Source organism: Chelonia mydas, chromosome 15 (genome assembly GCF_015237465.2).
Source record: "Chelonia mydas isolate rCheMyd1 chromosome 15, rCheMyd1.pri.v2, whole genome shotgun sequence".
Lineage (NCBI taxonomy): Eukaryota > Metazoa > Chordata > Testudines > Cheloniidae > Chelonia > Chelonia mydas.
This window is the reverse complement of record NC_057856.1, coordinates 27,581,713-27,606,867: the sequence shown is the minus strand read 5'-3', so window position 1 is coordinate 27,606,867 and position 25,155 is coordinate 27,581,713. Positions and strand designations below refer to the sequence as shown.

At 39.1% G+C, this 25,155-nt stretch overlaps 1 protein-coding gene across 33 annotated transcripts in view; it reads left to right on the top strand.

Moving 5' to 3' along the window:
• The window catches only part of ATXN2 (ataxin 2), an 82,766-nt gene that overhangs the window by 20,493 nt on the left and 37,118 nt on the right, over positions 1-25,155 (top strand). For 22 of the 33 annotated variants that reach the window (XM_043530025.1, XM_043530023.1, XM_043530019.1 and 19 more), the window contains 7 exons: positions 4,159-4,195; positions 6,403-6,462; positions 7,233-7,304; positions 7,601-7,751; positions 14,864-14,878; positions 17,140-17,264; positions 18,348-18,439. In XM_043530025.1, coding sequence (XP_043385960.1) covers positions 4,159-4,195; positions 6,403-6,462; positions 7,233-7,304; positions 7,601-7,751; positions 14,864-14,878; positions 17,140-17,264; positions 18,348-18,439 — 552 coding nt within the window. Of the gene's footprint in view, positions 1-4,158; positions 4,196-5,433; positions 5,453-6,402; positions 6,463-7,232; positions 7,305-7,600; positions 7,752-14,863; positions 14,879-17,139; positions 17,265-18,347; positions 18,440-25,155 lie in introns of those variants that run through there. The other 11 variants (XM_043530005.1, XM_043530004.1, XM_043530008.1 and 8 more) reach the window with 3 other exon arrangements.

The window sequence follows — 25,155 nt, the reverse complement described above, 5'->3', positions numbered from 1 at the left end:
TGTGATGGTGTCCCCTGAATAGATATGTGGACACAGTTGGCAACGGGCTTTGTTGCAAGGATAGGTTCCTGGGTTAGTGGTTCTGTTGTGTGGTTGCTGGGGAGTATTTGCTTCAGGTTGGGGGGCTGTCTGTAGGCAAGGACTGGCCTGTCTCCCAAGATCTGTGAGAATGATGGGTCGTCCTTCAGGATAGGTTGTAGATCCTTGATGATGCGTTGGAGAGGTTTTAGTTGGGGGCTGAAGGTGATGGCTAGTGGCGTTCACCCCTTGTTTCATGTTCTCTTGTGTATATAAATCTCCCCACTGTATTTTCCACTGAATGCATCCGATGAAGTGAGCTGTAGCTCACGAAAGCTTATTCTCAAATAAGTTTGTTAGTCTCTAAGGTGCCGCAAGTACTCCTTTTCTTTTTATTAAAATCTTGGTGAATTCCCCCCCCCCTATTCCTTAGGGCTTAAGATATAGCTTGAAAACAAGAAGTATGATTCAGAAAGGTATCTAGTAGCTCATAATGCAGTACGCGAAAACCCAGTAGTTAATCTAACTCTTGAACCAATTTAGAATTTGAGAAATTACTGCTAGTGAGGACAAGGGGAATTTTTGCTGAGGGCCATTGCTACAGAAACAAAGGAAAAAACAGTAACTTTGTTAATGGAAGTGCTGCAGCAGATGTGGAATTTATAACTTCACGCACACTGAAAATGTTAAAAGAAAAACTGCAACCATTTTGCTCAGTCCAGCAGTCTAAAAGCTTATAGGCTAAGAAGCACTTCTTACTAGAATAAAACTGTGATTTCTTAATCTTTTCAGCTGTGATGGTCACTTTTAAATGTTGGAGGCATCCAGGTTACTAAAATGACTCTTGACACCAACAAAAGAGTCTGGTGAAGAATCTCCAAGCTAATTTCTAGCCTGCGTTGAGGCTGGTTGAGTCAGCTGTCTGACTTTTCTGTAATGTTTAAAAGTTAAATGTTTTGAACATTAGTGTAATGGAGCACAATGAAAGCTCAACTATAGCTTCTTTCATGGAGCTCTCACCTCTGATTACATCACTTTTTTGCCTTCTGCATGAGTGGCACAGATGGATGTTCCTATGTTACAGGAACATGAAGGGCTCACCATGCCACAGCATGTAGTTTGACAAGTGCTAGTCAGCTACTTGTAACCAAAGCTCAAAATAAAGTGTGTGGCACTATTTTGTGATGCTAATGGAGAGGCGGAGAACTCATGCAAATAAACTTTTATTTACTTCCCTGGTTTATAATGTTTCACTAGACTTCTGAAAACTAATTGGGCAGCTTGTCTTCTGAATGACCTGTATTTTATTACTAATTATGGGGCATCATCAGTATGCGTGAGGCTGTGTAAAACAGAAAGAAGGATGAAGTCATGCCTCAAGAACAGTGGTTCTCAACCTATTTACTATTGTGGGCCGCATATGCAGCTCTCTGTGTGCTATGTGGGCTGCATCCACACAATATATATATTACCTGTATGGTCCTGAGGATGTCACATTAGCCACAGCTATGTGCTGATTGGCCCGCAGCAGGCCGTGGGTTGAGAACCGCTGCTCTAGAAGCTTATATTTTAAACAGGGCAGCCAACAGTTCAGAGTCTTCCTCTTCCCCTTCTTCTTCTTAATACAAAGAGAAGTCTTGGACAGACAAAAAAAACACTGAATCTGTGACATTTTATCACAGTGATGAACCTGTAGGGCTACTCGTCAGCAGCTACCTTTGCATTCAGTATCACTTTTCAGGAAATGTGTGATTCTAGGTACTTGTAGGACCACCAGTATTTGTGCTTTTTGTGTGGTTACATGTGCAATTGACCTAACATAGACTTTAAGGCCAAAAGGGACTATTACTATGATTCAGAAAGATATTACACAATATATTCCAATGTAAAAGATTTCATTCTTCAAATGTTCAAATATGCCGAATATGGAATACGTAAGACAATTGGAAAATTATTTGTATGCTGGTACCTTTTAAATTGGCACTAGGAATTTAAGACTTGTCTACATGAGGAAGTTATTCTGGAAGAAGACTGGGTGTGAATTTTAAAGTGCCACAGCTATTCTGGAATAACTCCCTGCATGGACACCCTTATTCCAGAATAAGGTCTGGTCTACAGTTAAATTTTTAGATTGGCATAGCTCGGAGATATGTGAAATTCACACTCCTGAGTGCTATAGCTATGGTGACCTAACCCCTGGTGTAGATGCAACTAGATCGATAGAAGAATTCTTCCATCAGCTTTGCTACCACCAGTCGGGGAGGTGGATACCTAAAGCAATGGAAAACCCCTTCTGTCACTGTGGGCTGCATCTATACTATGGGGTTATGGTGGCATAATAGCAGTACTATAGACCACTGTAGTCCCTGTAGCATAGACGAGCCTTAGGAGTGTCCACATGAGGGAGCTATTGCAGAATAGCAATTCCAGCCAGATTCCCTATGTAGACAAGTCCTTATTCAGATAGTTGCAAATTCTCTTTCACTTTTTTTTTTATGCAGCTCTATAAAAAGTAAACACATGGACTCAGAAGTGCTAATATTCAGTCAACTTTTTTCTTAATGTTGGAAATGTAGATCTTTTCCTACATATGAACATCTTATGCTTTATATCACTTTGTAAAGTAATTTGAGTGTAATTCAAAAGCACTATAGAAGTGTTTGTTACTGCTGTGCAGGTCTAATGCAACAAAGACTCTCGCCTACAGCTGGTGCCTGGTAGTGTCTGCTATAGATTTGAGATACTTCCATAATCCCTTGTTTTGAGTTGCATAAGCTTTCGTTTTGGGCCTGACATTTTCTGTAGTTGATGTTGGCCTTTATTTTTGTAAATGTTTGAAGAAAAAATGGTTTGCTGTTCTGGATTTTGTTTTAGTTTTGGAAGAGTGAAAAAGTCTTTCATTTTTAAGTATAGCAAGTTGCTTTCTGACTCTTATATAATGAACTGCCCAATATAGTAGTACCAGATTTTCAGAATGGCTATTCAGATCCTTTTTTATTTACGGAAAAACAAATTCTAACGTTTTAGAAACTCATATTTTGCACTGTTAATGTTTAATGTTAGGCATTCCAATTTATTTTACTACTGACAGTGTCTTCATAGTTTATATCTCACTTCATACAGATTTCAGTGCAGAAACAGATTCAGGATTGAAAGCTGTATGAACTTTAGAATGAAGAACACTTTCTGAGTTTGGGATCACCACAGAAAGAAGGTGCCTTTCAAATTCCTCTAATCTAAATAGCCCCCAGAATTTTTCTTTGGGGTGGGAGGAGGTAAGATGATCAGATTAAAATGCAAAGAACTTACATTATGTAACATTAAGGTTATAAAATTAAAAGTCTGAAGTCAGAAATGCAAAAGTTGTGGCTTAACATGAAACCAGAACACTATTCTCATGGGCATGTGCATTTTGTGATAATACTGTTTCAAAATAAAGTTTATTAAATACAAAAACTTTTTTACAATCTTAGATAAACGTGTAATATCTGTAATATTGCTATGCTTTATTCTAGAGTACTATGGTATCAGCACCTTTTAGTAGAATAAAAATGCTATAATTCACACTTACTTGCTTATAAAGTTGCCAGTTCTGTTTCTGGATGTACGTTAGTATTCTCAGTTATGACTCTGCAGTGGTACTTGACTCTATATAACTTGAAACATCAGATAATTACCTTTGTGACACATAGTACTTGGTCATAAATACATGATAACTTAAGTATAAAAAGGGCTAGTATTTAAGAGGTAACACGTCTTAAAGTGAAATTGATTTAGAAATGTTCCTTCACTGCTATGTTCCTTGGTCTGTTGTAGATGTAGAAATGGTATCTTTTTAAGATTAGTAAAATGATTCTAAATCAGGTTTTCTCTTGATAGAGGAAAATGTTAAAGGAGCTTTAATATTTATCTCTGCTTTTTTTTTTTTTCTTTTTTTTAAAAGATGTAAGGGAAACTTTATTGGGATAAAACGCTTCTTCCTCTTTGAGATTGATTTTTTTTTTTCTCCAACACCTGTAATCTGGGTAGGTTTCCTGTACTCAACCAGTTTCCCTGAATACTTGAGTTCAAGTGATGTCTAATTTCAGCAGTCTTATTGTCTTGTTTCTATTGAATCTGATACATATTTAATAATTTCAGAGGTCGCAGCAGTGGCAAAGGGCCACCTCAGCCTACAGTAAGTACATATTTCATTGTTTCTCATAGTACTATGTTGCTTTGCATGGAAATTTAATATCTAACAACTTTGAAAATTTCAACTCTTGTTTCAGGAAAATAAACTTAAATCTCTAATATTTTGGGTCATTGTAGATAGGTAATTTGAGAATAGCAGACAGTAAACTGTCTTAATTGTCAAATATCTCTTGGTTTTAATACCTTTATGGATATTCTAGCCATTTTCACAGACACTTTTAGAAAACACTTGATCAAACATTGAGTGACTCTCTTGAAATTTAGGGCCTTGCATTCATTTAATTCTAGTAGTCTCCCAAACAAAGCACTTACCTACAAAATATAGAACTGTGGCTGTGTAAATCTATTTTCTATATATTCTTGGCAACTGTATCATACACGTGCATAGTAGTACCTATATAGGTGTTACTCATGGCAATGGCTACATATTCATTCCTATTTGAGGCCTGTAATGTTAGTCCCTCCCTTAAGTAGAGAAGTCTAAAGCTAGTTCAAGACATCACTGAGTTGAACAAAAGTAACAAATGTTTTAGCACTATTGATAAGGTTGGTCTAATTTCTCTCTTAAACTGGGAGTTTAGTTTTGGTTATTACAAGTTCCGTACAGCTCTGAAAAATGTTCTACAAATTAGCATAGTTATATAGTTTTACACATTTGGAGTTCTAGTGAAATAAAAATTATGTTAAACTTTGCCTCAGACACCTTTGGTAAGCCCTTCCCTAAAAGCATGTATGTGTACAACTTTGATGTGGTGCGGGTGTTTGAGGGCAATTCAATTGTTTAATTTTTTTTGTAGGGGGAGAGGGTGACTTGAACTGGCTAAGGTTATACCTAGTGCATCATTTTTACAGATAGAAAAGTGTCTTTATAGTAACAGTAAAGCACACAATTTCCCCTTGTCCCTTCAAACTTCATATACTTTGTCTGAGAGGCTAAAGCTAAACAAACTATTTTGTGTTTGATGTCTTTAAATCACCCACACTAACCAATATTGAAGTATGAACCTCTAAAGATGGTTTCTAAGAACAATGGGTGATGTCATAAAACATGTACTTCAATACATAGGCATAACTGGATTAAACTAAACAGTTTGACACAGCCTAAAAGAGATGCAGTCAATTGACAAGCTCAAAATATGATGGGGTATTCATCTGTTTCAGCATCTGTTGGCTCACAAGAATGAAGCTGGCAGGGAAAGAGGAGAGATGTCGCACCATGCGCACATTCTCATCACTTAATGTATGCAAGTGCAAATCCAATAAATCTAGCATCATGCTTGATATTTGGTGGGTTGCCTATCTTAGGATCTTAGATTTTGATATGATTGTAAATCTAGTCTTGGTTTATTTAGAATATGTTCTGTCGTCGTCTTGGGAATTTGTAATTTGATGCTTTTAACTGCTGCTAATATGACTGGGGTTGGTTGACCAGATATCCTGATTTTATAGGGACAGTCCTGATATTCAGGGCTTTTACTTATATAGGTGCCTATTACACCCCACCCCTGTCCTGATTTTTTTACACTTTCTATCTGGTCACCCTAAACCTGGGTCTGTTAGCTAGTCCCTGAAATGGGGGGTCGGGGGGAGAGAAGGTATATCAACAGGCTTTTAGCTAAAGCAGCTCTCTTTCTTGGGTGGCAGTTGAGGTATTTGCACCAACAGCCTATAGTCTTAAACTTAAACTGGAGGGCAATGATAGCAAGGCATGTTTGGGAGGGGTTTGAGGTTTTTTTGGATGATGGAGAGGCTTGATTCCTTTGTTGGCATTGAGTCAACTAGTGACCTGTGAATTAATGAATTTTGTGTTTTACCCTTGTCTACAGGAGTATGTAGTTCGCATGAAGCTGGGATGTAAATCTGCCCCATGCTAGCCTGCCACACACGAACAGTTTCTTGGTGTACTTTGATCTACCCTGCTTTGAAACAGGAGTAGATCAGAGTGCACTGAGGCACTGTTAGTGCATGTCAGCAGTGTGCAGCAGGCTAGTAGATTCGCACTCCAGGTTGTTGCTAACTAAATTTATGTTGGCAAGCCCTGAGCAAGGTATTTGATCCACACGCTCTTACAAACTGGTATGTTCAGTGTTGTAGTAATTGAAGCTGGCAGTCCTTCCATAACCTCATTTGAATTGTTGTGGTGAATAGTTCTGCTTTTTTGCTTTCTGATACAAGCTTTTTATCTTTCAGATTTCTTTTGATGGCATCTATGCAAACATGAGAATGGTTCACATACTTACATCAGTTGTTGTAAGTTGTCATGACAGGAGAGTAAACATCTCTAGAGATGTTGATACAGAATTAATTATAAAATATTAAACTAACCGCAGCTTAATTGAGAGCCTTTAAATTAGCACAGCGGATATCTTGTGCCAACATTTAACCATTAAGAACCACAGTGGTGACTGTCTGTTTTTTTTAGTTTAGAAAGTTGCAAGTTGCTTGTGATGGGTATAGTATGTTTCTTCCCACAACCCTACTTCTTTTGACTTTGCCATCTTAGGATAGATTTTGAATGAGTGAAATAAATGGCAGTTTAAAAATCATTAAGTCTGACTATAGCACACCAAAAAAGTTATGTTTTGAGGAAAATGCTGACATGGTGAAAATAAGAAGTGAATCACCCAGGCAGTCCCACATTCTTGCTGCTAGATACTTTGGGTAAGCTTTCAGCCTGCACCCTCCCCTTGCATGTATGTGTGCGCACACTTTGCTCTTGCAAAAACTTGCATGTGCACTTGAACAATTGTAAACATTTATGGCACACAAGTGTTGAACTGACAACTTCAGACCCCATTAGGACAAACTTGAGTGCACACAGGTGTTTGCATCTGCAAAGCATAGGTGCATGTTTGTGAATGTATGGAAATGGTGATTTGGGTAGAGGCCTGGCTAAAAATTGAGCCCTTCACATTAAATACATAAAGACACAAGTGTAGAAAAAAGCACTCAAATGTCACTTGACAGTCTTTATGCCAGAGTGAGAGAACTTCTTTGATTTTTTTTTTCTTACATTTTAGGGATCCAAATGTGAAGTACAGGTGAAAAACGGAGGTATATATGAAGGAGTTTTTAAAACCTACAGTCCTAAGGTAACTTTTTTTTGTTTTTTTTCTTTCTGATCAGTTTTCTACAAAGCTCACTGATTTACTACTCGTTAGTATAGTAAAGCAAATAATTCTTAATAAGTTTATTCAGATCTAGCCTGTCTCAGTTTGGGAATTGCCCACAAGCAGCTTCATTTTGAAGTTCTTCGCTATGGGAAATATGCCTAATACTTGTTGCAAATCTTGTTGTGTAGGTTGTTAACAAGTAATTAATTGTTCAATAGTCACAATATTTATTATTAAATATTTAGAATCAAACTCACTTGTATTTTTAATGTTAGTGTGATTTAGTGCTTGATGCTGCTCATCGAAAACCTGAAGAATCCAGTCTGGGGCCAAAACGGGAAGACATATTAGAGAGTATCTTGTTCAAGTCTTCAGATTTTGTTATGGTGCAGTTTAAAGATATGGATACCAATTATGCCAGGAGAGGTATGTTTCTGTATTTTAAATGGCTTTTTAAAATTGGGTATAGCTTTACATCATAAAGGTAAACATTTTAAATCTTGATTCTTTGGGTTAGGCTCTGAAAACCAAATGTAAGCACCTGAATAAGACTCTTCAGAAATGCTGAGCACCTGTAGATCTCATTGAAGTCAATAGGAGGTACAGGTGCTCTGCATCTTTTTGAAATCAGTCCACTTTTATTTAGGTGCTTAAATATATAATATGTATGTTGAAGCCTAACTTTAGGCGCTCAGATTTAAAAATTTGGCTAAACATTGCCAGTAATTTTATGTTGTCTGAAAAGTTAACTTCCAGAAGTATTAACAAATGTGATGTTACTGGCTGTCTAGAAAATAAGGTAATTTATTCACAGAAATTGCTAGATTTTCTTACAAATGTGGATGGTTTGTTTGCATTTGTTTTAGTAGGCACTTTAATGTTGCATGAGAATCCATGAATTCATAAATACTTTAAAATGTATTGCATTCTTCCAGAAGTAATGTGGTCTTTGAAATCCTCTTAGTCAAAAATTAGGATTTGTCTCTGAACATGCTTGCTTAGAAAGCATTCTCTTTTCAAAATCCTAAGAACTACTGCAAACAAGTGGAGAGTAAAAAGCTCAAATTATGAGTTTTTTCTTAGGAAGAACCCACCTCTGTATATAAATAACTCACTTTTATTTCTTATCAACTGCATACAGCTTTATAGTTCAGATTTTAAAAAATATAAAAGAATCCAGCTGGACCTGAGACAAAAATGACCTTAATATTTCAAGCCATGGTTTTGTCTGTAACTGCCAGAAAGGGTTAATAATATTATAGGATATCAGGCACCTGACAGCTAGTCAGACTTTTTGTGTCTTTTTCTTTTTTCTCTTTCTACTGTGCAGCCTCCAAGACTTTAGTTATTTTTTGGTGTCTAAGATGTTCACAGGTCAGGCAGCTCTGCTTCTTTTTCTCTGTTTATAGCAAATCTCTAAGGTCTCCTTTGTTTGCTTAACAAGTCCTCACTTTGCTGGACCACGAAAGAAGAAAGGCAATCTATTCCTTTTTGTGCAGTGAAACAAAACCACAAGTGCACCACCTGCAGAGCTTGTACATTGGCAGGCCTCAACAAGTATCACTGGTAGGTTAGATGTTTTTGCCGCAACTGCCTGGGATTTATTGCTGAAGAGACCATCCAGACATGGGATTTCTACACATCTGTGATGTAGAAGAGACATAACAGGAGGATCTGCTTTAATGCCCTCTGACCTACCATGTTAATCCTACGAATAGAGGCTTGCTGATTCCAGGCTTTTGAAAGACCCTACCTTTTTAGGGGAAGGTACACGGTCCAAGCACATGGGGCAGTGAAGTACAGAACTTAAGTGCAAGTTCTTTCAGATGAGTGTAAAGTGCCCTTAGCATAAATGAGAGTTGGGCCCTCAGGCTAATAATTCAGACCCTTGCAGCAAGCAGAGTGGTGTAGATTCTGTTACTTCTCTCCCTCCTGATCTCCTGCCAGGTATCTTTCATTGATAGGAAGTATTCGAGGAGGAGCAGCTGCCTCAGACTAAAAGGTCACCTGCTACACGTGGTTATTGGATAGAATCTCTTTGAGAATAAAGAAACTTTGGAAATACTAGATTCAACTACTTTGAGATCAGAGTTTACCTCTGAGAACTTGGATGAACCTTTAGAGATTTGGAGCAGGATAGATCAGAGATGGCTGCAATGCATGATGACCTGTAGTGGAATATTCATATCCTCTCCATAGTGTCTTAAGAGGAATAGTACCAGGATGGTATTTGTAGGAGTAAGTGAACTTTCTGATCACACTTGCAAATTTGAAAGAAATAGTAAACTCCTTTGAGAACTAGGTAGATGAATAATAAATATAGACTCCCAGGGAGTAATGCATGCTTATGGACATACAGGAATTGTGGGCCATCTGTTTTTAAAAAATAACTTCAGGTTTTTCTTGGTTTGTAGTGTCAGATAGGCACCTGCAGTTCACAGTGAAAGCTAAAGGTTAGTGTTATAGGAGTTTCTTGGCGCAGCTATGCTCCCCTTTAGTATTTGTGCTGGAAATGGATACATTGTAGAGCCTAGTTAATTTTGACAACACTATGTGTGATATAAAACACAGCCAACTAAATTCTGTAGATTTCAAAAGAACATGTCCAGAAGCCAACAAAGTTTTTAAAGCTCTGCCTAGCTCTTGAACTCTCTGCTGTGAAGTAATTAGTTAGTGGACAGTCTGGCCAGAGTGAAAGGCAGCTCAGTTTTTAAAGAAATGGCCCTTTCATTCAGGTGACATCTCTGCTATGTTGCAGGACAGGCTCAGCTGGCAGTCTTTGCATGTAGCGGAGTAGTGTCTAAAAAAAAGTTCAGGGTCTAATAGCTTTCTGGGGAGTGCTTCAGACAAATGTTCCCTTCATGAGGTCTTAGTTCTAAAATTCTGTAGCTGTATCCTGATTCGGTAAAAGCCAGTCTCCTCTTCAATCCTGTGGATTTTTACCTCTGTACATGCATATTTTGTTCTGCTGCTGTGGAGTTTTGTGATCTGGAAGTGCAGTTAAACAATGGTTCTGAGCCTTAGAGTAGCCCCAAAGACCATGGTTCACAGAAACTGAGAATGGTGAAGAGAATTTTGATATTATCCCTAAATCTGCTATGTCATAACCAATCATCCCACAGAAGATTCTTCCTGTCAAAGTGGATAGGACAGATACTGTCTCAACTCCAAGCTGATATTGGAAGTGGAAGAATGGGACAGCTCAGTCCATTTCTGGTCATATTCAAGGCTTTTTACAGGAGCCATGCAGGTTTCTTGCCTGGAAATGGGGAATCTTTAGTGAAAGAGCCAGCTGAAACTATCATCTTGGCTGAATGATGTGGCAGATGTGGTGTTTGATAAGTGGAGTCTTTAGGGCCTAGACAGGTAACAAAAGCTAGAGTGCAAGTAGGCTTACCATATTCTCTTTTTCCATCTACAGGGTTCTTTCCAATTTATTTGGTAAAAGCCCATCTGCTCCACTGGCAAATAACAATTTCCTTTCCCTACTCATTTTTCCCTGTGATGCCAATAGATCATTTGTTAAAACAACTCTTTTCTAGTACATTACTAGTGCCCAATAATTCTAGTGTCTGGCATATTCTAATATACCATGGCAGCTAGGGGAAATGATTGAGTCTCAGACTGTGCAGTTGAGAGGAATGCCTACAGACTACAGAAATTTTGAAGTAGGGAAGAAAGGTAAGAGGCTAGTTGCAGTGGGCTCATTACCAGTTTATTTTTGAAAAGTCTGTATGAGCTCATGTTGGCTTCTATGCCCATGTGGACTCCCGTTGGCTACAGTAGAACTCTGTAGGTGAAAGGGTTGGTGCCAACGCATCCCATTGCAGGATTAGGGCCTTACTCTGTGTGGGTAGCTTGATGAATAAAGCTAACTGGGCAGCTCAAGACAGTCAGGCTGCTTCCCTTTTTAGCTTCTGTAAATGAATATGCACAAGGAAATAAATATGAAGCTATTTGTACTTATTCATAGCCTTTGTCACAAGTACCTGCCAAGTATGGGTACAGGTTGTGCTTGTAGAATCAAAAGGCTGAAAATCCAGCCCTTAATATGCAGAATAGAACTTCAGTAATAGGTGACCATTAAGCCACTCTCTATTCCTAAATACTTAGATAGCAGACTACAGAGTACTTAGATTCAGACCAGGCTCATGTACACTTTTCAGCAGCTGCCCACTACCTTGCATTTATGGCTTAGCAGAGTGAGTCTCTTCCAGCATTTCTTGTAGTCCTAAAAGCTGTCTTGATTTAAAATGCCAGCTCGCAGTGCCAGCTCTCGTGTTTTAAATTGGAACAAGGCTCAGATGTGGCTGATTGGCTTCCCTCTTAAGAGAAAGTAATTCAAGAGGGTGGGTTCTGCTACTCCAACTGCAGGATTCTGAAGTGTTTTGTTTACAGTACTTCGACAGTGCTGTAAATCCGAGCTAGTACCACCAGTTTAAAATATAAAAAAGCAAAGGGAAATAGCTATTAAGTTCTTTTGGGGGAGTGTAATGGTGGAGGTGGCATCCTTCCAGACCAACTGTGTCAGCAGGGGAATGGCAGTAGGCATAATATGAACAAAGGAAAGAAATGTAACTGTGCAGTGGTGGTAGCTTGTTTTGATGCTCTGGGACTGCAGGTTGCCGAAGGGGAAAACATGTTTGGCGTCTGCCATATCGTTGCTTCCTTCAATGACACTTTTGTCCATGTAACTGATCTCTCTGGCAAGGAACCCGCTGCCGAGTGGCTGGTGGTATTCAGGTGAAGGCCGACAGAGACGAGTCTTTGCTCTATGCTGCTATGTTGGCAGCCAAGGATGTTGCCCAGCTGTGCAAGGAGCTGGGCATCACTGCCCTTCACATCAAGCTGTGAGTTACAGGTGGAGATAGGACCAAGACTCGTGGACCTGGTGCCCAGTCGGCCCTCGGAGCTCTCGCTCGTTCTGGAATGAAGATTGGGCGCATTGAGGATGTCACCCCCATCCCCTCTGACAGCACTCGCAGAAAGGGTGGTCGCCAGGGTTGTCGTCTGTAAACCATGACAGGCTTTTGTTTCATCATTAAATCTCTTCCCTGCCCCCACCCCTCCAAAAAAAAAAAAAAAAAAAAAAAAAGTCAGTAGTAGGCAGGGACAATACACAGCAGAGTTGTTACTCTTAAAACATTTAAGCTAAAACCACAATTTACTTCAAGCAAAAGCAAACTCGGTTTCAGTTTGAGAAGTAATTTGAACATCAGTGGACTATAAAGCACACTGGTTTAGTAAAATCTGAACCTCCCAGTCATGCTTATGGGGCAATAATTAGAATATGCATCTAACAACTTAGAACCTACTTACTCATGAAAACAAGAGCAAATGAAACATTTCATGCTAATCTCCCTAGTCACTCTCTAGCCCTGACAAGCTTGTCTCTAACTTGTTCAAGAACATATTAATCTGAAGCTTCTCAGAACATGTGTATATATATCTCTTATCTTTGCATACCATACAGTTTTGCTATGTAGAGAAAGGAATGCCATTGAGATTCTTTACTGCTCAATTGCAGGATTCAAAACAGGAAAGAAAAGCATTTGAATGCTAAAACTCTAGTGCCCTGGTGAGGATTCTGTGTCCTCATCAGGTCAGAGAGGTAGCATGGGACTAGCCAGGAACTGTTACATCTCCAGCTGTTGCTGGCTTCACTTGCCTAAGTCCACTCATTACTTAATCTCTTTGCCTCAGTCTTACCAGGTATAAAATGGGATCGATTGTGGACTTGTCTTTCTCTCTCTCTCTTTCACTCACTCTCTCACTCAGTGTCATGGGAATAGTTCATGAAGTGCTTTGGTGATATGAAGTGCCATATACAATAGATGCTAAGCATGTTTCACAGTCCTGTCGGTTACCGTGCTGCAGATTGACATTTGTAGCAGCACTCCATGTATTCGACTGTCTTCCATGTTAACACTCATCAAAAAATAAGAGCACTTTTTTGTTTTAGGAATTCTTTGCTTTTCTCTCGTTTTCCAGAATGTTCAGTTGCTCATTAACTTTGCTAACTCACTTCTTGTTTGTTTTTACCTCAGTGCCCTGTGTGTACTTATTTAGCTTTTAGATTACTGCTTCATGTTCTCCATGTGGCTTTCTAAATTAACCTAAGCTATCCAAGTTCTCAGATCGCCTTCAGTGAAGTAAGTGAACGTGGCATACTATTGGGATCCTTCTGCAAGGAATCACATGAGCTTCAATTGAGACTCTCTCTCTCTCTCTCTCATATAAAGTTTGTTCGGAGGCTGCACATGAGATTGGAGTCATGTGACTAGAAGTCAGGTTTTTTTCAGTATGTGTTTGCCTTAAGGGTAACTGTATTTTTCGCATTTGAGATCCATCCTGATGGTTAAGCTTGTGGAGCCATGCTCTGTAACTTGATGAAAACGTTTCCAACGTGAGGCATAGGTGAAAACAACGGTGCCTCTGCATTGCTTCATAATAGTACTGGATTCTGATATTAATCATCTTGATAAGGATGACTATACACAACTATATGTTACTGTTTTTAAACACTTACAAATTATGTGATTTGTAGATTAGAGGCTGCTGCTAGTTCTGTAAACTTCATCAGAGAGCATATTTTTTCCCTTTAACCTTTGTAGCTTTTTATAGAGCTCAATTGAATGTTTTTTGTCTCCTTCCACCCCCAATATCTAAGACAAGGAGTGGGTGGGCAAGATAGATAAAATATCATTCAGGTAGTATTTATTCACACTGTAAGTGGCGTACTTCAGCATTGTCTCTTGAGGCCACTTCATAGAAACTAGAAGTCTCAATAACATGCAAAAAGTTGTAAATCCCTCTCTACCTGGTTACTGTCTTACCTGATACTCACCGTATTCTGTTGGGAATGACTTTTCCAGTTGCTGCTGTGGTGCAGTTTGAAACTGGGTTTCCCTCTTGGATAAACAATGACTCCAAGAGTGAGTTTGGAGACCACTCAGTGTCTTGATCTGAGACGATACATTTTGTACTTCATACGAATGTAGGAGCCATTGAGTTCATTAGGTTGCTGCTTTGCCATATAGGTAAATATAGTCATCCCAAGAGAATGTGCTTTTTTTAAAAACAGACACTTTCTTTTGTTACCATTTAACTTTGGCTTGATGTAACACTTACATTTTATTTTGTATTTAATAGTGATAAACATTGAAAGTTATTTTTTTATATACTCTACAAGTAGGAAGTAATGGGGTCATCTTTTTTTCTTGGTGCTGTTTAGATGCTTTTTCAGAACTCCTCACCCTGAAGATTTGTAGAATAGGTTGAGATGCTTTTAGAAGGCAGAATCGGGGGGATAGAGGGAGCTGTGAATGGAGGGACATGTTTGTTAAAATTTGAATGAGACGTATGGCTGTCATATTTTTCAAAGATGAAGGATTCATAAAGATTTATGATCGTGACTTCAAAATAAATGAAGTTTAACCATGTCTGAATTTAACCATGTAATGTGAAACGCTTGAAAAATTGAACGTGTATTTTTATCTGATTTTCAATTTTTTTTTCTCTTTCCATATCTGTTGTAGTTCCTTCAGAAACAGGTAACTTTTTTTTTTTTTTGACGTCACTCTGTGTTTCTGCATCTTGCCTTTTCATAATGCTCTTGTTTCCATAATATGTAATGGAAATTTAATGCCTCTGCTCGCACATTTATGGCACTATAAAACATGCATGCATAATTTCACAGAATCATTTTTAGAAAATTTTACTTTTTTTTGTTCTGAGCCTTGTAGAAAATTGATTTTTAGCTCTTGCATTTTAATTGCTTGCAGTATGCAAAATATTGTCTCAAAACTACAAAGTGGTATGGTACTAAATAAATTGCTCTGCTCCAGAACAGCTTTCAAGTAAGTAGCCCAAGTGCCTTTACAGGCACAACCTAGGTGGCAGTAACAGGTTAAAGTATAACCTCACTAAAAAGTGCCAGCCTTCAAGGAGGAAGGTGCTATCATTGCTTTCATTGGCAGACTCTGCAATGACATTTTACAAGCTGACTTGATACTAATTTTTCACATAACAAGCCCTAAAAGTGACGTGGCCCCGTCAGGGTATTTTCCTCTCATGTGGTTTCTTTTTCTTTAGTGGGTCTTTCGTGTTCGGGGAAACTTTCATATTAAGCTAATATAATTCAGTTGTCTTATCTTTATACACATTCCTTAATTTTTATACCGTATTTGTTAATTAACAAAGCTGTTTATGCTTAAATGCTTAATCCTTCACAAGTATCCTATGTGGTCTTGCTATGCCATATATGAGCTCAGTATGTATTTTATAAGACATAATGCTGAATGTTGTTACGGAATAATTGCTGCAACAAATTGTGGTGATCTAAGCACAGAATTTGACTGTGAAACTGGATAAAGTTGGAATAAGAGTTAGGCTGTGTTGACAGCCTTAATTAAAACATGTCTTCAGTGATTGCAGATGAAATGTAACAGATTAGTGGCCAAGTAAATCTCTTATATAAATGTAAACTCTTCTCACAATGGCTTCAGTGTGCGTTCCTCTTCGATACAATTTCAGACACTGCCAAAATAAATTAAAGCTGCGTTCTTCCACTTCAGGGACAATCTATTGGCTTGGTCCCTACCTTTTCCTAAAATCTTAGGAGAAACCCAGATTTTACTGTCAAAATGACTGCTTATTTACATCTGTATATTTGTAATGAAAAGTGTATAGTTCTGATTCAAAACTAGACTGAAAGCCATTTACAAAATGAAAAAATGGGTTTATAAAGTAATTCCTTTTTTAAAAATGCATTTAAGAATCTGCAGGCAGCTTTGAGCTTGTTTAGTTCATAAATATTAAAGCTTGGCTGTCTTAATTCTGAATGGCATCATTTTTAATAAAGTATTTAAATGTACTCTTACAGTCTGGTTTGAATAGAACATAAATGAGCCTGCAAATAAAAGTTCATGATCCAATTACTGATTGGAGTAGCTTAGTACACCTGCCTAGTGGTATGTTCATAATACAGTTTCATATGTTTCTAGTTCTCTAGTTTTATAGTTGTTGAATGTGTGTAGAGAGTTTTTGAATTTTATGTAATTTGGGTAAGTTGCTACTTAAACAAGCTTCTTCTAGAAAAATGTGTTTTCAGCAACTTCACATTGTAATACTGGTATATTAAGCTAATGGATAATTCCAAGCATTGCAGGGCTCTTTTATGGAGAGACTGTAAAGGTGTGAACACGGGTGTCAAGTAATCATTGAAATGGAAGAAACTGGGATTGAGTCAAAGAGGGGAGGTATAATTTAAGACACATCTTAGACATTCTGGGCTTAGGGGGGTGAGTAAATCTGCATAATGTTTTTTGGTGTCTGTAATATGTTAGAGTATAGTTGTATTCAGCAGCATTTTTGTTTCAAGTAGTACGTTAAAAACATCAGTGAATATTTTATCTCTTAGAACAATGATGTTACTCTCTTGAAGCAATACTGTATATGATTAAAGGCATATTCCTACGTAATGTTAATGCTCTTTGATTTTTCTTAAATCAAAGGCAACAACAACTCTTTCCTGATGCCTACCTTTCAGTTTTCAGTGTTAGCTGACACTTAGCTGAAACTAAGTAATTGCATCATAACTAAAACATATTTTGTATACATGTGTACACGATTCAGAAACAGAAGTCTTAACACATCCTAGTTTTGAATTTATTCTCAATTAATATGTTAACTCTGACAGTTTTGGATCATGCTAGTGTACTTTACTTATAATGCATTTACATTTGGTTATTCCTCAAACACCTGTGTGTATTGTGTTTTCCTTTGTTTAACCAAATGTGCATCTCAATTGTAGATGCTTTTACTGATTCAGCCATTGGTGTTAAAGTAAATGGTGAACACAAAGAGAAGGACCTTGAACCATGGGATGGAGGCGAGACCACTACCACTGAGGAGCTTGAGGCTTTAGAGACAGATGTTGTAAGTAAAATTTATTATACATTGAAATTTTTCTAGAAAACAGGTTGTTTTGCCCCATGGTGTTCCTTAATTTCAATCTAGAATGGAATTTTAGTTTAAGCTAAACTGTTTAAGTAGCATGGCTGTGTAGTGTAAACATGTATTGTATTGTCATGAAAATTCATCATTTGCCAATGGATATCACAGTTTCTCCTACAATTTTAAAAGGAATAACTGAATCTCGGACACCACTGTGGTGGTGGTTAATTGAAGTGCCGAAACACTGTCTCTGAGGGTCCTGAATTACTTGATGGAGACTGGTCTTGAATGAGTTTCTACATCTATTACATTGTCTTGATTTGCTGTGTATGGTATAGCGACTAGTTCTATGCTATAATGCATCCTTTTACTAAAGGACACAAAGTTCTTAATATGTAAGAATAAGAAGAAATTAGCATTGTAGATTAGAGGAGACTAACGGTAATGGTTCAAGAAATCTTTGTTCTGTAATGTTGCGGAGATCACTTACCTTATGAATACTAATATTCAAATAGGTCCTGTTCTTTCTATATATCCACCTTATTGGGTCAACAACTATTAAATATTTATAAAAATATTGTAGTAAACATACTGTGTGTTTTGTAAAAGTAACAATCTTAGTAAAGCTGTTACTGTGGCACACAACACTTCACTGAGAAATGGGGAGATTATGTTGCTTTTGTGTGAGATCAAGGAGGGTGTCCTGTTAGATACTTGTGTTGGTAGTGCATTTGAAAAGTTCCAGTACTTGCCACAGGGAGGAACACTATTCCATATTTCAGAAATGGATGCATCTGATTGCCACTTTCTGCAAAGGAATCGAAGCTTTTGGCTAATGTAAGCCAGTACATAATATAGTGCCAAATGGGAATGACAAGACACTAGTGGCAATACTGGGTTTTGAGGGTAAAATATGTGTTAGATACTGTTTTGTGTTTATAATTTCACTATCTGATTGGTAAATCCAGGAGTAAGGGCAAAAGTTTAAAATTTCTGGCAACAGCCATAAATCTTATGGAAATGTTTCCAATGTCATTTTGAAAAATAAACCTCATTTTCTTCTAGTCTAATGGATGGGATCCTAATGACATGTTTCGTTACAATGAAGAAAATTATGGCATAGTGTCAACTTATGACAGCAGTTTATCTTCATATACGTAAGTTCCAAAATATTTTGTTCTTAGATTTGTATTAATATTCTCCATAGCTCATCTTCAGGTTATAAATTTAGATGCAGAATTTGTACCTACTTTCTGGAGTGATAAATGCAAATGATACACACTGTAACTTTGTACTATTGGGGCAAATTTCAGTGGCGTTGTGATCTCCCTGTGCCAGGTCACAATGTCACTCACTCAAATTTGGCTTGGGTGCCCCTCCATCATGGCAGAGGGATGGGTGGGCCAAATTTTAATGAGTGGTGTTGCAATGTGGCACCCAGGGTTGCAGTACTACTCAAATTTGGTTTTGGGTTTTTGGGGGGGGGTGTGGTTTTGTTTTTTTTAAATGGTACTTCAACTGACTGCAACTTTTAAAAAACTGTCCTCTCAATCTTTGAACCAGAAAAAACTCACAACTTTCTTAGCCTTACTTAACAAAACTTTGACCCTGCTGCTGTAACCCTTCTGTACTTTTTTGAACTTTAAATATCTCTCTTGTGTCTGTCTCCCCTATAGATAGCTATGGGAGCAGACGAAAAATGTAAAGATGGCTTTAAATCTCGAGGGAAAAATTCATTGTTTCCCAATCATTGCAAGAGCAACACAAGCAAAATTGGCTCTGTATTTTTTCCACTAAATTGTAGGGGATTGTAGTTGGAGGAGGAGGAAGAAGGCTGGCTTTCTTTGAACATGCTAAATTCCTGTTTGAATGTGGTTTTAAAAAAAAAAGTCTCCTGACAAAGGATTCATTGTCTGATTCTGTTGTTCGTGAGTTTGAATACTTATTTTACGTTTGCAGCTGTTCTTCAACAACTTCATAAACTAGATACTTACATGCCAACAAACATATTTGATTTTTGTGCTGATATACTGTTATATATCAAGGTGCCTACCACCTTGATAATGCCTAACATAGGTAGGCAATCGTGTGTTGGCTCTCACCTTCATTTCACTTTTACTGGTCCTCTCCTTGATACAGACTGTGAAAACGCACTTTCTCTACCCCTTCTCAGGTTGCCATCAATACTGCTGCACGGACAGGCATTTTTTCATATAGAAGTTACGTTCATATTTTTAAAATGTCTGCTGGATTTCCACATCCATTTGACAAGCTTGTTTTGTCTAGAGCAGAGGTTCCCAAACTTTTTTTTTTTATTGCATACCCCCTTCCAGACCTGCCAGCTGACCATGTATCCCATCCCTTCTCATCACTGATACTTTGTGTGTTCTTCTTAACACTACCTGTCTTTAGCCATCTGTCCATATTTCACTGTTACAAACAGATATAGTTATAGTGCAACATATACAACTGAAAATACCCCTGACTAGGTTCTGAGCTCAGGTAGAATAGACAGTTGCTGGGCAACTGAACCCGCGCTGTACGGTGATTGGAAGTGAGGGCTCTGTACCTCAGTGTATCTGTGTTCTCATTGGTACATCTTGATGTAAATTAACTATGGGAATTTTATATAATTCCCATAGTTTTAAAGCTCTAAGTAGCCTATTATGAAAATGCAATAAATAAAATAATTAATAGAGGAAATCCACCATTACACAGTTTCTCCCTCATACCCCCCAGAGATGTCTTGTGTACTTCCTGGGGTACTTCCTGGCATGCATCCGACGAAGTGGGTATTCACCCACGAAAGCTTATGCTCCAATACGTCTCTTAGTCTATAAGGTGCCACAGGACTCTTAGATGCTTTTACAGATCCAGACTAACACGGCTACCCCTGATTCCTGGGGTAAGTGTACCGTAGTTTGGGAACCCCTGCTCTAGAGAGAGTGCCATGATATTTGAAAGCTGAAATTATCTGATGGGAGGACCAGTTCCTTGTGCTCTAGGTGTTTAAGTCTTACTCCTTTGTCAAGAATTTAAAAAAAGTTGTTGTGGCCTAAAGGTAGTATTTTGTGTTCTGTTTGTAGCAGCAGCTCCATTTGAGCTCTGTCATTGATGGGCTTTGGACTAAGTGCTGTGTGAGCTGTTATGTTAATTTTAGCCCTGCTTGAAATTGGAAAGCAGGATTTCACTCAGCATTTTAGTGACTGGAAGGGGAAAGATGTTAAATGATTTAGTGTCTGCTGCAGAAGTGTCAGGTTCTTCTTAGAGCACTGTCCCTGTGGGTGCCTGTTCTGTAATATTTAGCTTTTTCTCAGATAGTTACTTATCTTACAGTGTTACAGTTGGTGGAACAATTGTTCTCTTCATTTTATCAAAAAAACCAAACACCCCCCTCCCCCCTTTTTTATTCATAGAGGTAGTTGTATAGTTAAGAGATTTCTCCTTTTAGAGGTTAATTTTTTGCCAGTTTTGCTCAGGAATGCTAGGCTCCCTGTGATTTAAAAGTTGCCTCTCCTGTCGTGAGGCTATTCTGATGAAGCTGTCATGCTTCCCCCACCTCCTATGACCGATGACTTCAGGCAGTTTCAGAACCTGATGATGTGGATTGCTGACATGCAGACTCTCTTGGAGGAGGTTGAGGAGTCCCACCATAAATGCCTAGATATTTTACACACTTCCACATCTATGAAGATTGCCATTCCAGTCAAGGACGTTCTTGTGGAGCCCGCTCAGATGGTTTGGCAAAGCCCTGCTGCCACATTGCCTATGTTCAAGAGGGAGGATAAAAATATGTTCCAGCAAAACAATCAGACTTTCTGTTTTTTCACCCAGCTCTGAATTCCCTAGTAGTGGAGGCTGTTCATGAACGAGGCAGACAGCATAACTTGAAGCCCACCCTGTTCAGCAGGGACCCACCACAGGCTCAATCTTTTTGGTTGTAAATCTTATGCTTCAGCCACGCTTCAGGATAGCAAACCGTCCGGCACTCGTGGGAAAATACGACTATTTCACTTAATATAATTGAATGTCTTATAAGTTAGCATCTACCAGAAGAATATCGGGACCAGTTTAAATCCATTCTACAAGGTCAGTTCCTGGCAAAGTTGTCACTCCAGGCCTCCTTGCAGGTGGCAGTACTGCAGCATGGTCCCTCTCCACTGCAGGGGTCATGAGAAGAGTGTCTTGGGTACAGCTGCCGGGCTTTACAAGAGAGGTTTGGAGTATTGTCGAAGACCTACCGTTTGATGCTTGCAAGCTCTTTGTGGACTTGACTAATACATCTCTTCACACTTTAAAGGACTCAAGAGCCATGCTGCGATCCCTAGGGATTTACATTCCTATAAAGAAAGGGAGATTTAGTAGGTCTCAGGTAGCCGAAAGAACACGCCCTGACCCGTATTCAATGTATATTAAACCCTCTGAACCCCCAGCAAAGAGACTAAGATACCCAAGAAACCTCCTTCAGCTACATCTTCTCATCCTTCTGTGTCCTCCAAGCGACAGTTTTGGTGGGTTGGTAGAGAGTCTCAACCATTCAGCTGACAAGTTCTTACAACCGCAGCATCTTGCCTCGCTTCCTCCTTTCAGATGCCTCCTTTCTCATTTTCAGGATGCATGGGAGCATATAATGATGGACAAATGGGCCCTGGAAGTTTATAACATATGGTTACACTGTCTGTTTCAAATCTCTCTCCCCCCTCTTCAGGGACCTCTCTTATGATCAATTGCTAGAGCAGCAGGTGACCTCTCTTCTACATTTAGGAGCAAATAGAACCAGTTCCTGTGCAACACAGGGGAAGAGTATTCTGTTCAGAGCACTTCCTGATTCCAAAAAAGAATGGAGGGTGGAGGCCAATTTTAGACCTCAGGTCTCTAAACAAATATGTAAAGCAACAGAAATTGCAGCAATAATTCCTTCATTAGTAGTAGGAGATTGGTTTGCAACTCTAGACCTACAAGATGCATATTTTCATGTCACCATTTACCCTTCACACAAGTGGTTTTTGTTTTCTAAAAAACGAGAGCTACCAATACACGATACGCCCTTTTGGCCTATCTTCAGCACTGAGGGTATTTTCAAAGATTCTGTCAGTGATTACCACTCACCTACGTTGTTTGGGTATAATCATTTTCCCACACATGGGTGATTGGTTGATCAGGGCAGATTGTGTTGGGAAGTGTTAACGTGAGTAAAGATCATGTGTTCTCGGTTTCCCAGCCTGCGCCTTCAAATCAACCTAGAAAAGTCCAATTTGATTCTACTACGGAGTCTAGATTTTTGTAGGAGCTTCCCTGGATGCAGTGACAGGCAGTGCTTACCCACTGCCAGTACTAGCCTGTTGCGGGCCCTAAGCAGGAATATTTTTTGGCCCTCCCAAACATATTAATAATGAATTGGGGGTTCCCTTGAGTGGCTTGGGGCCCTCAGCAATTGCTTAGTCTGCTTATGCCTAGTGCTGGCTCTCAGCTTACCTACTGTCTAGCAGATTTCTCTCCCTAATCAATCTCATCTCAAAGATTCAGGACAGTGCTAGGTAACAGTAAGAGATTGTATTCAGCTGCTGAGACATGTCCATATGCATCTTTGTAGTGCAGCATCCCAGACTACACTTCTGAGATCTACAGGGATGGCTTTGAACGATTTACAAACCAAGAGAACACAGTCTAGACCTGTTACTGTCTGTTCTACAGTGGGTTCTACGATCAGCCCACTGGGATAAGGACCAAAATCTGCACAGGTGTTCCATTCTTGCAGATTCCCCCTACTGTAGCGATAACATCAGGTGCTTCACTTTTGGGTTGGAGGGCACATCTGGGACCTCACAAGGTACAGGGAAAGTGGTCATTACAAGAATAGCTTCTCCGTATCAGTCTTGGAATTGAGAGCCATCAAAAATGTTTGCCTACGCTGTCTACTATTAATCAAATTGAAATCAGTAAAGATAATGCCAGAAAATGTAGAATGCATGTATTATATCAACCATCAGGGAGGCACATGTTCCCTCATCTCTCTGTGCCGAAGTGATAAAACTCTGGAATTCGTGCATAGCCAACCACATAGTCATCTCAGTTTTTTACAGGCCAGGTATTCAGAACACCATGGCAGACAACCTCACCACATGTTTCTTCCTAAATTATGAATGGGAACTAAACTTGAGTCCTCCACATGATATTCATAGCCTAGGAGTTCCTGGAGGTTAATATGTTTGCTATGGCAGCCAGTGCAAAATGCATCAGGTATTGCTCTGGAGGGGGGCTTGATCCCCAATCCATCAGAGACATGTTCCTCATTTCATGGGTGAAAGCACTTCTGTATGCATATCTACTAACACTGCCACTGTTAAAGGTTCTCAACAAGATAAAACAAGATTGAGCCATAGTCCTATTGATTGCACCAATGTGTCCAAGAAGGGTCTGGTATCCCTACTGATCGCATCTCACCCTTTTTGGAAGCTTCTGATCAGTCCTCACCTACTGACCCAGAATGCTGGTCAAACACTTCACTCCAACCCTACAGGTTTTGAGGCTCCGGGCATGGTTCCTCAGTGGTTCTTGGGAATAGAGATATTCGGTTTGTCAGAGGTACAACACGTTTTATTAACTAGTAGAAAAGAATCTACAAGAAATACTTACCCCCAGAAATGGTAGCAATATTATCTTTGGTATAACAGTCCTCAGATTTCTCTAACTCGCTCTCCTCTTCCCAGGGTATTGGATTACCTATTGGAACTGAAAACATGGGGTCTTTCTATGAATTCCATTAGGGTTCAATTAGCAGCATATAACCGCTTTTCACACACCCTTAGGGGTTTTTTCATGCTTTGCTTACCTAACTGTGGCAAGATTCCTAAGAGGTTTATCGAGTATCTCCCCACAAATCAGAGATCCTACTCCGATCTGGGACTTGAGCCTAGTACTTAATTGCCTTATGAAACACCCTTTTGAGCCACTAGCTACGTGTTCTTTATTAGATTTGTCAATGGGAGCAGTCACTTCTGCCCAAAAGGTGGGAGGACTGGGGGCCTTAATGACAGTCGAGCCGCCTTTTATGATATTCACCGGAGAGAAAGCGTTGTCATGGGCACATCCAAGATTTTTACCTAAGGTGTCCTCAGAATTTCATGGTAATCAGACCATTCATTTCCCAGTTTTCCCCCCAAAATCACACTGGAGTACTCCAGAAGCCATATTCTATACCCTAACTGTCAGGAAGGCATAGCTTTCTGTCTTGATAGGACTAAACCATTTAGAAGATCTCCTAAACTACATGTATCCCTTGCAGACAGACAAGGGTTCAGTAATTTCAAAACGGAAGTTATCAAAGTTGTCTTTGCTTGTATTAAGATTTGTTTTGATAAAACTCATGTTCAGCCCCCTTTGAGAATGATAGCACATTCCACAACACCACTACCTAATTCTGTAGCCTCACTTACGGAGGTACCAATTGCAGACATCTGTCTGTAGAGGAGCAACTTGGTCATCTTCATACTTTTTCTAATAAATAAACTTCATACCAGCTGCAAAATCAAATGCTGCTGTAGGCAATGCAGTTATCTCTTTTGTATCTGGCTCTGCTCTGAACCTCATGCCTCCTTAACTGGGGGTATTGCTCAGGAGTCACCTGAAGAGCAGCCACAGGGACACCACTGAAAGGAAGCAGAGGTTACTCATCTTTCAGAGAACTCTAGTTACTGCACGATATGTGTTCTGTGGCTGCTCCACTACCCAACCTCAGTCTCCCTTGTTCTTCTTTGCGGTGGAGAAGGAAGTGAGTGTGGTTTGCTCGTACAGCCGTAGATAGCTTGGGCACGGGGCACAAGGATGTGTGGGGCACCTACATGGTCCAAATGGGCAGTTACCAGAAATCTCT